The sequence below is a fragment of the Anabrus simplex genome, chromosome 4 (assembly GCF_040414725.1).
Source record: "Anabrus simplex isolate iqAnaSimp1 chromosome 4, ASM4041472v1, whole genome shotgun sequence".
Taxonomy (NCBI): Eukaryota; Metazoa; Arthropoda; class Insecta; order Orthoptera; family Tettigoniidae; genus Anabrus; species Anabrus simplex.
Window position 1 is genome coordinate 331582348 of NC_090268.1, and position 14893 is coordinate 331597240.

The following is a 14893-nucleotide window of genomic DNA, read 5'->3' on the forward strand; positions in this document are numbered from 1 at the left end:
ATGGAAAATATAATGAAGAATGTCATGGAAAAGTTAGGTGAACTGAATGCAGGTCTTTGCTGATGATATCATGATTTGGGTGAAACAGAAGAGGAAGTACCGAACAGACTCAACGAATGGAAATCCCAGTTCCAGGAATATAACCTCAACATCAGCAAGACCAAGACAGTGGTGATGGCAGTCAACAGAGAAGGGCATCCAGCAAGTGTAAAACTAGGAGATCATCAGCTAGAGTGTGTGTGTGTGGATAGTTTCCCTTACCTTGGAAGTATAATCTCCAGTGATTTGGTCAGAAAAAAATTAAAACAGAGTGCAAAAGGGATCAGAATTCTGCCAACAAGTAAGAACACTTTTATGGGATGACAAGATTCCAAAACCGGCCAAACTGATGATGTTTAACAGATATTTCATACCAATATTGATCTATGGTATTGAAGCGTGCACCCTCACAAAAAGAGATTCATCAAGACTGCAGCATCAGAGAGGAAAATTTCTTAGATCTACCATCCAGAAGACCAAGATGGACAAGTTAAGAAATGAGGTGAGAAAATAAGCCAGAATAAAGACATCCCCATTAGACCGAATCGGCACATGCAGACAATGGTGGTACAGGCATGTGATGAGGATGGAGCCTACAAGAACAGCCAGAATAAGTTTGGAAAGACAGGTTTAGGGTAAAAGACATGCAGGAAGACCTAAAGCCCGATGGATGTACATGATCAAAGTTGATCTAGTTACCAGGGGATGGACAGTGGATGATGTTCTCCATGACAAGTTTTATGTATATGGACAGCAAGAAGTGGAAAAGGCTCATAAACAGTACCTGGGAAACTGGAACTGTACAGTGATGATGATGATGTAAACATTTTAAGGTATTCATATACATTTCATTAAAAAATCCATACTTTTACACCAAAACTTTTAAAATTTTGTTAGTAGTTAACAAGAAGGTAAATGAAGACTTATGCTATCAGATTGCCCAATTTATGATTTAAGAGGAGTCCAAGATTTGTTTTGATAATAAAAATGGCACTTTTTGAGACTACCTACCAATGACAAAAATGTATTTAACATTTTTTTTCGCCGAACTATTATCATTAGTGTTCTTGATGTCCCGTACTAAATGTATTAATTTAGCACGATTACACGAATAATTATAATACATTCTTTCAAAAATGCAAAATTTCAAAAATAATTTTTCATTTCTTCGTACTCAGTTTTTGATCGGGGATATATTTTTTTCTCAGTTCTAGTACAGGAAATTCCTAAATTAATTATCTTCAATTTGAGACCTTTTTGAGGTAGATATCTGAATCAGAACTCGACTTATTGTTGTTCGAACCTGAAAAGAAAACATTCTTAGTTTTGAGTAAATTACGTTTAAAATTTTGTATTATGATTAGACCTCTTTCTTTTTACCTGAAAGTATTAGAATTCTCCTACTGCATAGGTGGACCTTCCTCTTCAAGTTTCTTGTCCTCTTTCAGCTTTCTTCTTCCCCTGAGGTACCTCCTTCGCTCTGAAGCTGACTTCTGCATACACATGCCTCATCAGCTTTTGACACTCCTGATGCTGAGTACATACCAGGCACAATCTTTATTCTTAAAACCTCTATTTCAACCTTATTTCCACAATTAAAGTGTAAAACAACATCCATGACACCCAGTTTGAGAGTGGACAGCCCCATATATGTATCTTTTCTACACCTCTTCCATACCGTAGCGTTGAATGACTCATTGGTATTCTGAGTCAAACCATGAAGACATTTTGATAACATTTTTGGATCGAAGAGCCTTTCATACACAGACTTCATTGCATGTAGGACTTCTAGTGGTATTCCTGCTTTATGCTTATAATTGTCAAGTAGATTACCAGTTTTGGCTCGTTGCTATGAACACCAACTGTCTGTTCCTATAGAGCACCTGTGATGGGAAAGCCTGTCTTTATGGGCAGACAAATGATACAATATTGCCCATATAGCATTTGCCATATCTTTTATGGAACTGCAGTTGGAACGCAAAGCAATTCCAAAATAATTCTGACACTTGTCTATCAGTGCCCCAGTTAATCTGCCTCTATCACCCATCTTTTTGTTATGTACAATTTTTCTAAGAGCTGTTCCTAAACGCTTTTGGTAGTGGCCCACACATTCCAGTTTACTGACTTCTTTACCATTGTATGGATTGGAATCACACAATGCCTTGTAATTTTTGGAATCCCCATCCCCATAGAAATCTACATACTCCAGGGGCCTATTCCACAAAAGTATGGTCTTGTACATTACAAGTAAATTCTCTAGCAACTAGTACAAATACCAGAGTTTCTGTTCCACAAAAGAATTTTCTACAGTTGTACTTTACTACTCCATACTTACAAAATACCAGTGAATTTTTATAGGTATGTTCCACAAAAGTACTAGTACTTGTAATTTACTAGAGAATTGGGAACTATTCTCTACCAGTGAAAGGACAATAATATATAAATGTACTAGTGTTATTAAAATATACTTATTTTAGATACATTTTGATAAATATGTGGTCTAGCAGAAGTGATAGGGATGGTAATTAAAATGAAAACTACCGTCTGTATAGGGAAAGAATAAACTTCCAGTTTAACACTATTTGAATACAATGAGATTTTTAAGTTAAGCACAATACAAGTGGAAGAACTTTTGATGGATATTTACCATACGTTGAAACATCCTACGAACAGAAATAAATCTCTCTCTGCTAAACAACAGTTAGGCCTACTAACAACACTGCTTTGGCTAGGAAATTGTGGTCAGTACCATGGTATTGTACATATGCATGGGATGGCAAAATCTTCGGTCTGTAGGGCAATACATTCTGTGGTAGCTGCAATAAATTATATAAAATTTCCTCAAATTGTTCCTTGACCTGAAAATACTGAACAAACATGTTCCAAGAAGGACATTCCTGGAATCATTAATTTCAAGTAATTCCAATCATTAATCCAACTTTTCCCCTCAGAAGCTCCATGAGCTTTTCCAAATCAAATATTTCCATCCAACCCTTTATTTTGTCTTGTTTTTTCAGACTCTCGCTGAATGCACCGAAATGATTATCTTTCCTTCTTTCTATCTCCTTCAAAATGAATAACTTCCTTTCCTTGACACCATTTTAACAATTCATGCAGAGTGTGCAGTTTTGTAACAATTAAGTTTGGCGACCGAATGTCGTTATTAGCGGCATCCGATTCCAAATGACAGACCAAGGTGGGTATGTCAGACTATCGTGGAACATATGCGAGGATCGCGGAAGAACAGAATGGGTGATAATAATGGAGTAATTTCCTATCATCAAAGAAATAAACTGAAAAATAACATTGTAGCATTGAGAAATTCACAGAAATATTAGAGTTCTTTGAATCTTTGCTACATAACTTAACTTAAAATACAATATTAAGATTAATGTGGCAAGCATAACCTAATTCAACGAATGGAATATGAAGATAAACAGCTGATTCATGCTATGACGTAGTATGTTTATTGATATGTTGTCACTTGTAAAACTTGTAACAATTCACTAGTAATATACAAGAGACTATCAATCTTTTGTGGAACAGAAATGTACAACTCCATATATTACAAGAACCCACACTAGTAACTTGTAATGTACAAGACCATACTTTTGTGGAATAGGCCCCAGACCTCTACTCTCACTTGAGCGAGAAAATAATTTTATTGCTCCATGAGGTTCCATATTAGGAGAAGACCCACTGTAATTTTTGGCACAGACTGCAGCATGATCAGCCTCCCAACCTAAATAGGATGGGGAATGCTTATCATTTGAATGCTTTTTACATCCAATACAGTTTCTGGACATTATCTCAACATATAGAACTTTGCCTGTGTTAACGGATATTGCACGTACAACACCAGACAATGAAGAATAGCCACGTTTCTGCCATGTACCATCTACGGAAACACCACATTCCTTACCTTTCTTCTTCACAACTTCTTGGGCAGCAGACTTCCTGCATTCTTCAGCGTAGGAAGACACAACAGAAGATAACGTTTTCACATGCTCATTATAGGCCTTAGGCAAGGGTGGTGGACGGAGGTTCATGATGCAAGCAAACTAATCTCATGCTATATAAACAAGGCGTCTGTTTACCTCAGGAACGTGTTCCTGCCTTTTTGAAGAGCAAATTGTCTTGCTTTCATAACCACACAATTCACATACCAAACCAAGAATCACAACCCATCCAAATCTTTGATTTTCAAAATTTCTTAACCTTCAAGGAAGAGCACTGAAAGCAGCTAGGGCATGCTACAATATTTATTAAATGCTGAAGACAATCTGTGTCAATAATTATGTTAACACTTCTATCACCTGTAGGTCTGATCTTCGATTGTGATGCACAACTTCATCCAGACTTACGACATTTACACTGTTTTTGTTTTGACTGGGTTTTGTATACCAGTTACCACAAAAACTGCGTTGTTTCTTTTTAACGTTTTAATATTTAGAGCCGAGGACAACGAATATACATCGAAATGCACACAGGTAAACAGGCAACGTGACAATATTTTCACTCAAAAGATGAAGTTATGGAAACCATGGAAGCTGCCATTACCAAAGAGTATTACTGCTGAATACAAAGAATACGCACGTGGAGCCATCTGTGGAGAACTATTCTGCAACAACGAGCACCAAACTTGAATTAAAACATCGAAAGGAACCATGAAATTCTCCGTGCAGCGATGCCACGCCCACCTCAGACCCAGACACGGGTGCACTGTTCCCTTTAGCATATTTATGCACGAAACATGCAAGAACTATACATTTTCTTAAAGCAGAAGAATTAAGCTTTCATCAGGAAACAAAAATGAAAAAAGTGACCATTCCCTCCAAATACGTCATTTCAAACGTATATGAATATCTTGAGCTCCATGAAAAACAAATCTTCAGAGCTTTCTGTGAATATCTAACTGAAAAGAGATGCCCAATGTCTCTCCTGCTCCTTATTAACACTCCACTATGAGCAGCATCCCAATTTTGACAAGTGAATGTGAAAGAGGCTTCTCACAAATTAACTTCATCACTCCAACAAGAGCATCATTGCATCTGAATACAGTAGTAAATCTTATGTTCATCAAGTTGGTTGGCCCTCCACTAAGAATTTTCAAACCTGTGGATTAGGCAAATTCATGGTTCCTGAAAGAAAGACATGTGGCGACCGACACGAAAAACAAAGAGATGAAGCGTGAAGATGGCAGTGATCAGCCTCTTTTACAAGTGTGGAATTTATCGTAAGCAGGTCAGCAAAATAAGACACTACCACAGTGCTTATATTTTTGTGTTCACTTAATTTTAAAATGTAAAATGATAAGAAATACTGAGTGCAGTTACCAACTTAACATGCTGACCACAAATAAAATAGCGTAATCAATATTTCTATAAATATGTCGGCCTGAAAAGTGATAACCGCACTGTGCATAACTGCATAAGACCAATTTCATGTTTTTACCTGTATTGAACTTACTACTAGTATTTACAATTCTTATTTTTATTATTTATTATAATAATATCCATGAGTAAAATGAAGATCTTCCATCTCCTACCTGCACACTACTTTCACAACCATCATACATCTGAACTTTTTTTAATAGTGCTTCTGGGATGTTATGGTTTTTCTAAACATTCCCATAAACACTATTATCAAGTCCTTCTCTTTTTCCAAAAATGTTTCCATTAGCTGCCTGAGTGAAAAAATTAGGTCTGTAGTTCTTCTTCAAATTGATCTTCCATTATTTCTCTCAGTCTCTGTTCTATAATCTTCTCCATTATCTTAAGGCAATGTGACAAAAGGGTGATGCCTCTATAATTGGTGCACTTCCTTCTACTTCTTTTTTTTAAACAATGGTAATGTAATTCATTTTTTCTAGTCATCTGGCAATTTGTTCTCTTTCCATGTAACTCCCAGTGTTCGATGTAGCCACTGAATTCCACGGATTCCAGCTGCCTTAATCATGTCTGCTATTAGTTCATCTGCTCCAGCTGACTTTCCACTTTTCATTTTCTGTCTCTTTCCAAGTAATTAGAGGTTGTTCCTTCTGTATTTCATTGGTGACTTTGGTAACTTGTTCTTGTTCACACTCCCAATTCAATATTTTTTTCAAAATAACTCTTCTTCATCTCTAATTCCTACCATGTCTCTGATAATAATCCCGTCCTCTGTTTCAATAGCTTTAATTTCTTCACTATTTGGTGTTTTACTTTTCATTAACCCATGACATTTTCTGATTTCCTTTACTATCTTCCTCAATTCTTTGTGCGAACAGCTCCCAGCTCTTCTCCTTTCCTTCTTTCACTACTCTTTCTACCTGGAGTTTCCTATTCCTGTTCCAGTCTTCCTATATTTTCATCGTACTTTGGTACAGTTCTCTGAGCCTGATTATGTTTCTCAACATCTTTGTTTTCCTTTGCTATGTTTCTTTCTTTAAATTGTATCCTTTACTCTTATCATTTCACCAACTTGCTTCTTTCTCCTTGACTTTACCTTTTGTTTTACAACATACCTCTATAGTAGAGTTAATTATTGTTCTTCTACATGCATTCCACTCTTCATCAACACTATCTCATATTTTGGCAGTTTAGTTGCTATCAAATTTTGAAAATCCCTCTTGATTTCTTCATTTTTCAGTTCCCATTCTTTAATCTTTACTGCAGGCGTAGCTTTAACTGTGCAATTTAGATCCACTACTAGAAGTCTGTGGTCGCTATCCAAGCTCTCACCTGGGATAACTTTCATATCCCTCACTTTTTCTCCAATTCATTTATCAGTTATCACATAATCAACAACTGTCTGATTTCCTATCCCAGCTATATCTGGTAATCTTATGGCTATCCAATTTTTTGAATAATGTATTTTTTATTAAAAGATTGTTTCTTACACACAAATTTAGAATATGTTTGCCCTTTACATTTTTTGTTCCACATCCAAAAGGGACCACCACCACCACCACCACCACCTCGTACCCAGATCTATTGGCCCCAACTTGGGCATTCAGATCCCCAATTATCATAACACTGTCTCCCCATATTTGATCTTCCAAATCATCCAGGAACACTGTTTTCTCATAATCACTGCATCCTTGCTGAGGGTCATACACTTGGTCTATTTTAAAACTATTCTTCCCTAAGTTTACTCTGGCTTTCATTATTCTATCATTTACAAAGATATGTGTGATATCTTAGTGGAGTAGCAAACCTACTCCATTTCATGCTTCCTTTCTATTACCATGCCAGTACAGTTTGTAACCTCCTCTTAATAATTTTGAATTTGTCCCTTTCCATTTTGTCTCGCTCAATCCCAGTATATGAAGCTTCCTTCTTTCCATCATATCTACAATCTCTTCGCTCTTGCCTGTCACGTTTAGAGTTCCTATTCTCAGTTTATGTTTGTATTTTAGTTCAGTCCGAGTATTTTGTCTTTCCCTGATGTTACTTCCTGTATTCCTAGGATTATCTTCAAACTCTGGAGAGTTGTTCCTCGTTCCAAGGGTACATGGAGTTTGGCTTAAATTTGGTTTATTCTTCCATCTTAGGCTCGTTCTTAGATTGAAACACACATGCCAACTTTACAAAACCGAAAATCAGGAGATTTTGATTAGAATATCACGAGAAATCAGGAGATACATTTGGTCAAATCTGCTTATACTATTTGTCTTGTGTAATACAGGAGTACTAGGTTATAACACTTATTGTTCAAAAACCCAACTGTTGTTATACGAGGCTACTATACTGCTTTTCATGAGAGTTTAATCCTGACGTAAACAAATAGGCCTCGCCTTTGCACGTGGGCATAGAGATAGTTGATTGGAGAAGCAACCGTCACACTCACTCGACTGTATGCAAGCTCGAAGAAATATAGTACGTTGCATTAATTTTATTTTATTAGATTTAGAGAGTTCGGAAGAGTACGTAATCAAATTAAAATATGGTTGTCATGTGTACCGGTATGTATGTATGTATATATATGCTTTTTAAAATAAAATAGTGATTAAATAACAAGAAATGAAGGCACAAGGTGTGGTGTAATACAGGAAGTCTTCTCGTAGTGGGAGAAAGTCCTAAGCTGTACAGCATGCAGATAAGGTGTTGCATCTTGCAGCAGCAGTCAGCGAGTATTCACAGTGAGAGAAATGGAGCAAGAGGTAGGACCATTGCGTGTAGTGAAGTACAAAAGAGGAAAACCGCTCAGAAGTGATCATAGGCAGTGCATTGTGAATGTGTTCAATAAAGTGAGCAGAATCCAGGTTTAGTCGTTTATTCAGAAGTTCAGATCTTCGCATTGTTGTCGTATGCGATGCGCAGCCCTGTACGTCCGAACACGAGACGTTGATGGGGTGGAGGTTGGTACTACACGCTCAGCGAATCACAACTCTTTCTTTGGTGGAGGCGTGGACATACCATATTTACATCAGGATTACACGTGAAAAGACATATAGGCTAAAATTTGCGTATCTCTATTCCTCACAGGAAGTACAAGGTATATGAGCGAGATGTTCAGTCTCTGATAAGACGAAAATAGCATGAATTCATGCTTGACACGTGTGAATCAGTCATACACTTGCATGCCATTACTTAGCAAGTGCACAGATTAATATATTGCATCATGCACCCGCGCGATTATGTGAAGCGCAATGCTATTATTATCAAGTAATAAACTAAAATTTGCCAGAATTGTCTTCAAATGGCTCTTAAAATCTCTACAAAAGTTTGAAATTCTTTTACTAAATTACCAAAAGAGACTCTAAATCTAGTGACTAGTCTCTAGAATCAACTAGACTGATGTGAACAAACACTAACATAGCACGCAAGAACGAGACAGTGACAATCGATATACGCGTCGCGATAAACAGGTTTTAAAATAAACATTAGCACACTTGCTAGCATTTCACGTATTAAACTTCGATATTTCATTTGAAAGCGGCCAATGAGCAAAGGACTTCTGGCCACTGGCGTACAAAGCTGAAATAAGGGATTTGAAAACAGATGTTTAAAGTTCACCAAAAAATAAGCTAAAATCGGGAGAAATAATAGAATCATCGGTAAGCGGGAAAACCGTTGAAAATCGGGAAGGTTAGCAGATATGTTGAAAGCAACACGTAACACTCTTCTGCTGACCTGCTAAGCCTAATGCATCAGAGGATTTTCTTTCAGGGTTTACTCCCTTAGCCTTTGAGGATCCCTCCTCTTCCCACAAAGCAGTGGGTTCCTTCTGTACTATCCCCACATGGATGGGTTGCCTCTTCTGCCAGTTCAGCTGTATTGAAAACTTTCATTTTACGCCCTTCCTGCCATTAAGGTCTCCATAGATATCCCTGTGCACGTGGCCTATGTTATACCCAATGGAACCGGGTCCCCACCAGAACTTGGCCGCTACCGTAGCTTCGACTACAGCACTGTTGCACACCCCACGGCATGGACGCGCCTGACATGATTTATCCATGTAGACACAAATCACCTCTGACATCTCTAGGACTGGGTTAAGGAGACTGATGCCACCTCCAACAATCTGTACAAAATCAGTCTGCAGTGATAAGAACTGAGGGCTTTGAAAAAGAAGTGCTCAGCAATCCACAAAGGAGTTAGGTACGGCTGCAGTTTGTCGTCCCTTTCCCACCTTTTCAATGTATATATAGAACAGGCGGTAAAAGAAATAAAAGAGGAATTTGGATAGGGGATCAAAATTCAAGGAGAGGAAATCAAAACCCTGAGATTTGTCAATGATGTTATATTATCTGAGTCTGCAGAAGATCTGGATAAAATGCTGAATGGTATGCAGAGTCTTGAGGAAGAAATGCAAGATGGGGGGAAAAAAATAAATATCCAAAACAAAAGTAATGAAGTGCAGTCAAATGAAGTCAGGTGATGCAGGAAATATGAGATTAGGAAATGAAGTCTTAAACAAACTAGATGAAAATTGTTACTTGGGTAGTAACGGCAGAAGTAAGGACGACATATAATTTAGACTAGCACAAGCAAGTAAGGACTTTTTTTAGAAAATAAATTTGCTCACTTCCAACATTGATAAAGAAAGATGTTTTTGAAGACTCGTTTTGACTGTGGCATTGTATGGAAGTGAAACATGGATGATAAATAACTCAGAAAGGAGGAGAATAGGAGCTTTTGAAATATGGCGTTACAGAAGAATGCTGAAGGTGAGATGGGTAGATCGAATCACAAACGAAGAGATACTGAATCGCACTGGTGAGAGGAGATTGATTTGGCTAAATTTGATGAAAATATGAGATAGAATGATAGTACACATCTTAACACATTCCTCCCCTTAGTGCCCGACTGTTCACTATGCCTTCCAGTCTTTAGTGCCCGGCTGCATTATCTGCACACTTCTGCGTTCTATACAAGTTTTTTTATTTTCTTCGGCAGTGAAGTATTTATAAGGCATTTATGAACACGCAGTACGATCTACAAGACTTAGGAAATGAAAAAAGAGCGATAATCTGTCTTGACGTTGCCTAGGAAACTGTCTTGAATACTGCAGATATTGAAACTGAGCTGAATATAGGTGAAGAAAGTGACACAAAATCTTGAGTAGGGGTGGAGGTGAATTTTTAGTGAGTGAATAACGTATCAACGAAGATAATTTTAGTAATAACAGTGATATAAGTGAAAACTGATATTGAGACTTCAGACCTGATGGCGATTCCGCAGTATTTCAGGTAACACAAATATTTTTATTCGTTACTCTGAATGATTATATGGATGACGCTGAACCTGTCCATAATTTTGAAAGAGTATTACGAGAAATATATTACTTTTTACATATGTTAGGAGGAGACAGACTATTCAGTGAGATAGCCACTTGCATATATGTCAATGCAGAATTCAAACAGGCACATTCCAGTGACACAAATACAGAATGTGAAGACACTTGCTCATGGGAAATAGAAGCTGATATACAGTATATGGGCATCATTCCACTTCCGAAATCACGTGGTTATTGGTTCAGAGGGATTCATACAACATCAGAATGTGACAAATACAGCCTACCTCTGTGTCGAGTATCACCATTAGGTGGGAAATGGAGGTTTGAACCAACAACCTTATGACTTAATGAACAGAGAAATGGATATGATGGTATGTTTTCTAATATTATTGAAAATTTGAATACATTGTGATCAACAATTTTTATTATATTTAACTTTTTCTGAAACAATGTGCTCTACTTCAATTTTTCCTAAATAATAGGTTGAAATCTGAGGATAAGGAGAATGAAAATGAGGGCGGGAAAGGGTTACGACACCCAGGAGTATTTCAGTTGGTTTCTGAGGGAAGTGTAGGTGATAAAAACAGAAGGGGTAAGCCAAGGAATGAATATGACAAGCAGGTTAGAGCAGATGAAGGATGCAGTAGTTATGTAGAAATGAAAAGGTTAGCATACAATAGGGTGGCATAGAGGCTGCATCAAACTAATCTATAAACTAACTACTCAAAAAACAACAACAACAACAACAACAACAACAGTAATTTTCATCTTACAATCCAGACAAGTAGTAGTAGGTTTCGCAAACAACCCCCAACCAATTCAATATTTGTAGTCATGAAGTTTGCATTCTGCTCATTTCCAAAGTCTGTAAACATTCAACACGTTGTTTGGAAGAGCACATTATGACACTCAAACATTTGTATACCTGTTCCCAATTCTACTTGAAGTTTATGAGACAACTAGAAAATGTTATGAAATGTGTAACTTTTAGCGGGGTGGGTAGGTAGGCGCCATAGTAAAATTCCTTGTATAATCACAAAAACAACACAAAGCACCAAGTTATTAAACACATCAAAATTATTTATTCCGATCTGCCCACTCACTGACAATCAAAATTGAATTCAAAATATGCTGGATCAAAATTATGAACACGAATGTAACCATCTTCTCCACCACTGCTATAACTCTTGCCATCGGGATGAAATGCAACACTATTTATGGGTCCAAAATGTCCTTTCACACGGGCAAACTCTTCTTCAAAAACAAGGTGAAAAAATCTTGCATCAAACTTTCCTATACGAGTTGATGTAGTTGTCACTTCCATAGCCTCTTGACCTCCTCCAAGTACGACCTAAGAACATGTACATTATATTTAGCAACCAATATGCATATTCAAGATAATTAAAAATGGCATTCATTCTTAAAATGCAAATACAAAGAAACTTGCTAGTCTTCTCTGACTTGTAGAAGAAAACTGAAAATAAAAAAATAAAAATTCCCTGTCCCTTCAACAAGAGGTATAGAGTAGATTTATTAGAATTTCAAAGCACTAACCATTAGAATGTATGTGTGCTCGAAACATGCATGTGTTACAGAGAAAATGTGTCTTGCTGATTTCTAATACACCTTCTACCAGATTTCAAACCAGAATTAAAATTATCACACACTACCTAGAAATAATATATTTACTGGACTCTCAGATTGGCTCTATATTTTAGATTTTTATATATGATTTGACTGCAAGGAATACTAAATAGTAATACTAAAGAAGTATACATTTACCTATAACAACATTTACAATAAGATACAAAAGGCGAAAACTAAAAAAGCAGCTGGAATTGATAAGATTTTGGTGGATATATTAAAGACAATGGATTGGGATATAGTACCATATCTGAAGTACTTATTTGATTATTGTTTGCATGAAGGAGCTATGCCAAATGAATGGAGAGTTGCTATAGAAGCCCCTGTGTATAAAGAAAATTGTGATAGACGTAAAGCTAAAAATTACAGGCCAGTTAGTTTGACAGCTTTGGGAAAACATTCTTTCTGATTATATTAGACATGTTTGCAAAATTAATAACTGATTCAATAGAAGGCAGCACGTGTTTAGGAAAGGTTATTCCATTGAAGCTCAACTTGTAGGATTCCAGCAAGATATAGCAGGTATCTTGGATTCAGGTCAAATGGACTGTATTGCAAATGACCTAAGGCATTTGATAGGGTAGATCATGGGAGACTACTGGCAAAACTGAGTGCAACTGGACTAAACAAAAGAGTGACTGAATGGGTAGCTGTATTTCTGGAAAATAGATCTCAGAGAATTAGAGTAGGCGAAGCTTTATCTGACCCTGTAATAATTATGAGGGGAATTCCTCAAGGCAGTATTATTGGACCTTTATGTTTTCTTATATATATAAATGATGATAATAATAATAATAATAATAATAATAATAATAATAATAATAATAATAATAATAATAATAATAATAATAATGTTATTTGCTTTACGTCCCACTAACAACTTTTACGGTCTTCGGAGACGCCAAGGTGCCGGAATTTAGTCCCGCAGGAGTTCTTTTACGTGCCAGTAAATTTACAGACATGGAGCTGTCGTATTTGAGCACCTTCAAATACCACCGGACTGAGCCAGGATCGAACCTGCCAAGTTGGGGTTAGAAGGCCAGCGCCTTAACCGTCTGAGCCACTCAGCCCGGCATATATATAAATGATATGATATATAAATTATATTTATTTATTTGAATTTATTTATTTCTGAGTTGTATTGATATCTAGAAAGTTAAAGGAACCATCTTCTTCTTCCCCTGTAAACTTTATGTTTGGGTCCAAAGTGTTCAAGATATTTAGAACATTCTGACTATTGTTGAATTTCTCATTTATTACAGCGTACGTTTCAACATAACGTAACCGAAAATCTAGCCCTTTAATGTGACCTATTATCCAAGAATGTTCCAAGTGGTCCATGAAAGATAACCATTTCTATTTTGGAATACATAGGAAACCCACCTTCACACCAACCACGATTAAAAACAATTCTGTTCATCCCGATACACAGATACACAGAAGAAATCCGCGTATTACAGTTTTATTCACACAGCCTTCGAAGTTCCATTAACCGAAAATGAGAGAAAAAAAAGGAGCACGCATACATCCGCAAACAGGCCTTGTTTAACGGTTTTAGTCTCAAAGTCATTAATAAAATATTATATTTATGCGAATAATCCCCGCACCCTAATTTTAGGGTGGCTCATTTTGAAAAAAATTGAAATTAACTAAAATTTCTTCCATCGAAAGAGTAACGTAGGCATAAACAAACATTTCATATCACTCCGCGATGTCAACGTGATCTTTACACAAATATGAACGTGTAAATTCACGGACATAATTGCTTTGCTTGAACATATTTGAGATGATAATAGTACATTATGCAACAAGCCTATTAATTAAGACACGAGTATGTTTATAAATCTAGCGAAGTGAGTTTTATAATTTCCATACGAGTGTCTTAATTACCATTATAGACTAGTTGCAAAGGACTGTTTATGCTCGACGATAATTATATTTTTAAAATATTCATAAATTTCAGTCGAGATGTCGTTTGACAGTTAAGTTTACTGAACAGAGCGCAGAGATTAATAGATTTGCCGTGAGTGGATCAGAGACCTTGACAATGTCCTATGTTTTCAAAGCTTAGATAGAAGATTATCATAACCTAGCTTTATTTCAAATACAATTTGTTTATTGTACAGTTGAAGTGAATTTGCGGCAATGTGCCGTGTGGTTGTGGAATATTGGAAGTAGAAGGTGCATTGATGTTAATACGTGTGTCCGAAATGTCTGATTTTGGAAACAAGTGCAAAGCTAGTGCGTTGAGTGCAGGTGCAATGCTATCCTCACCTAATGGGTCAAACAGTTGTATCATAATGAAAATCTGAACTCTGATTGGTGGAGAACCTGTCTCATAATGAAACTTGAACTATAATGAGCCTCATTAAGATTCATTTTTCTGGCATATAATATTTATATTTTGGCATCGTCGAGCATAAAAATACATTATCACTGTTATAAAATATATTTGCCATGAAAACTAGCAAATAGGCCTAGGTATTTC

At 36.6% G+C, this 14893-nt stretch overlaps 1 protein-coding gene across 1 annotated transcript in view; it reads right to left on the minus strand.

Moving 5' to 3' along the window:
- Positions 1-11820: 11820 nt before the first annotated feature.
- Positions 11821-14893, minus strand: part of eIF3i (eukaryotic translation initiation factor 3 subunit i) — a 44133-nt gene continuing 41060 nt past the window's right edge. The window contains exon 6 of the mRNA XM_067146521.1: positions 11821-12112. Within this exon, the coding sequence (XP_067002622.1) occupies positions 11861-12112 (252 nt within the window). The 3' untranslated portion in view covers positions 11821-11860. The remainder of the gene's footprint in view (positions 12113-14893) is intronic.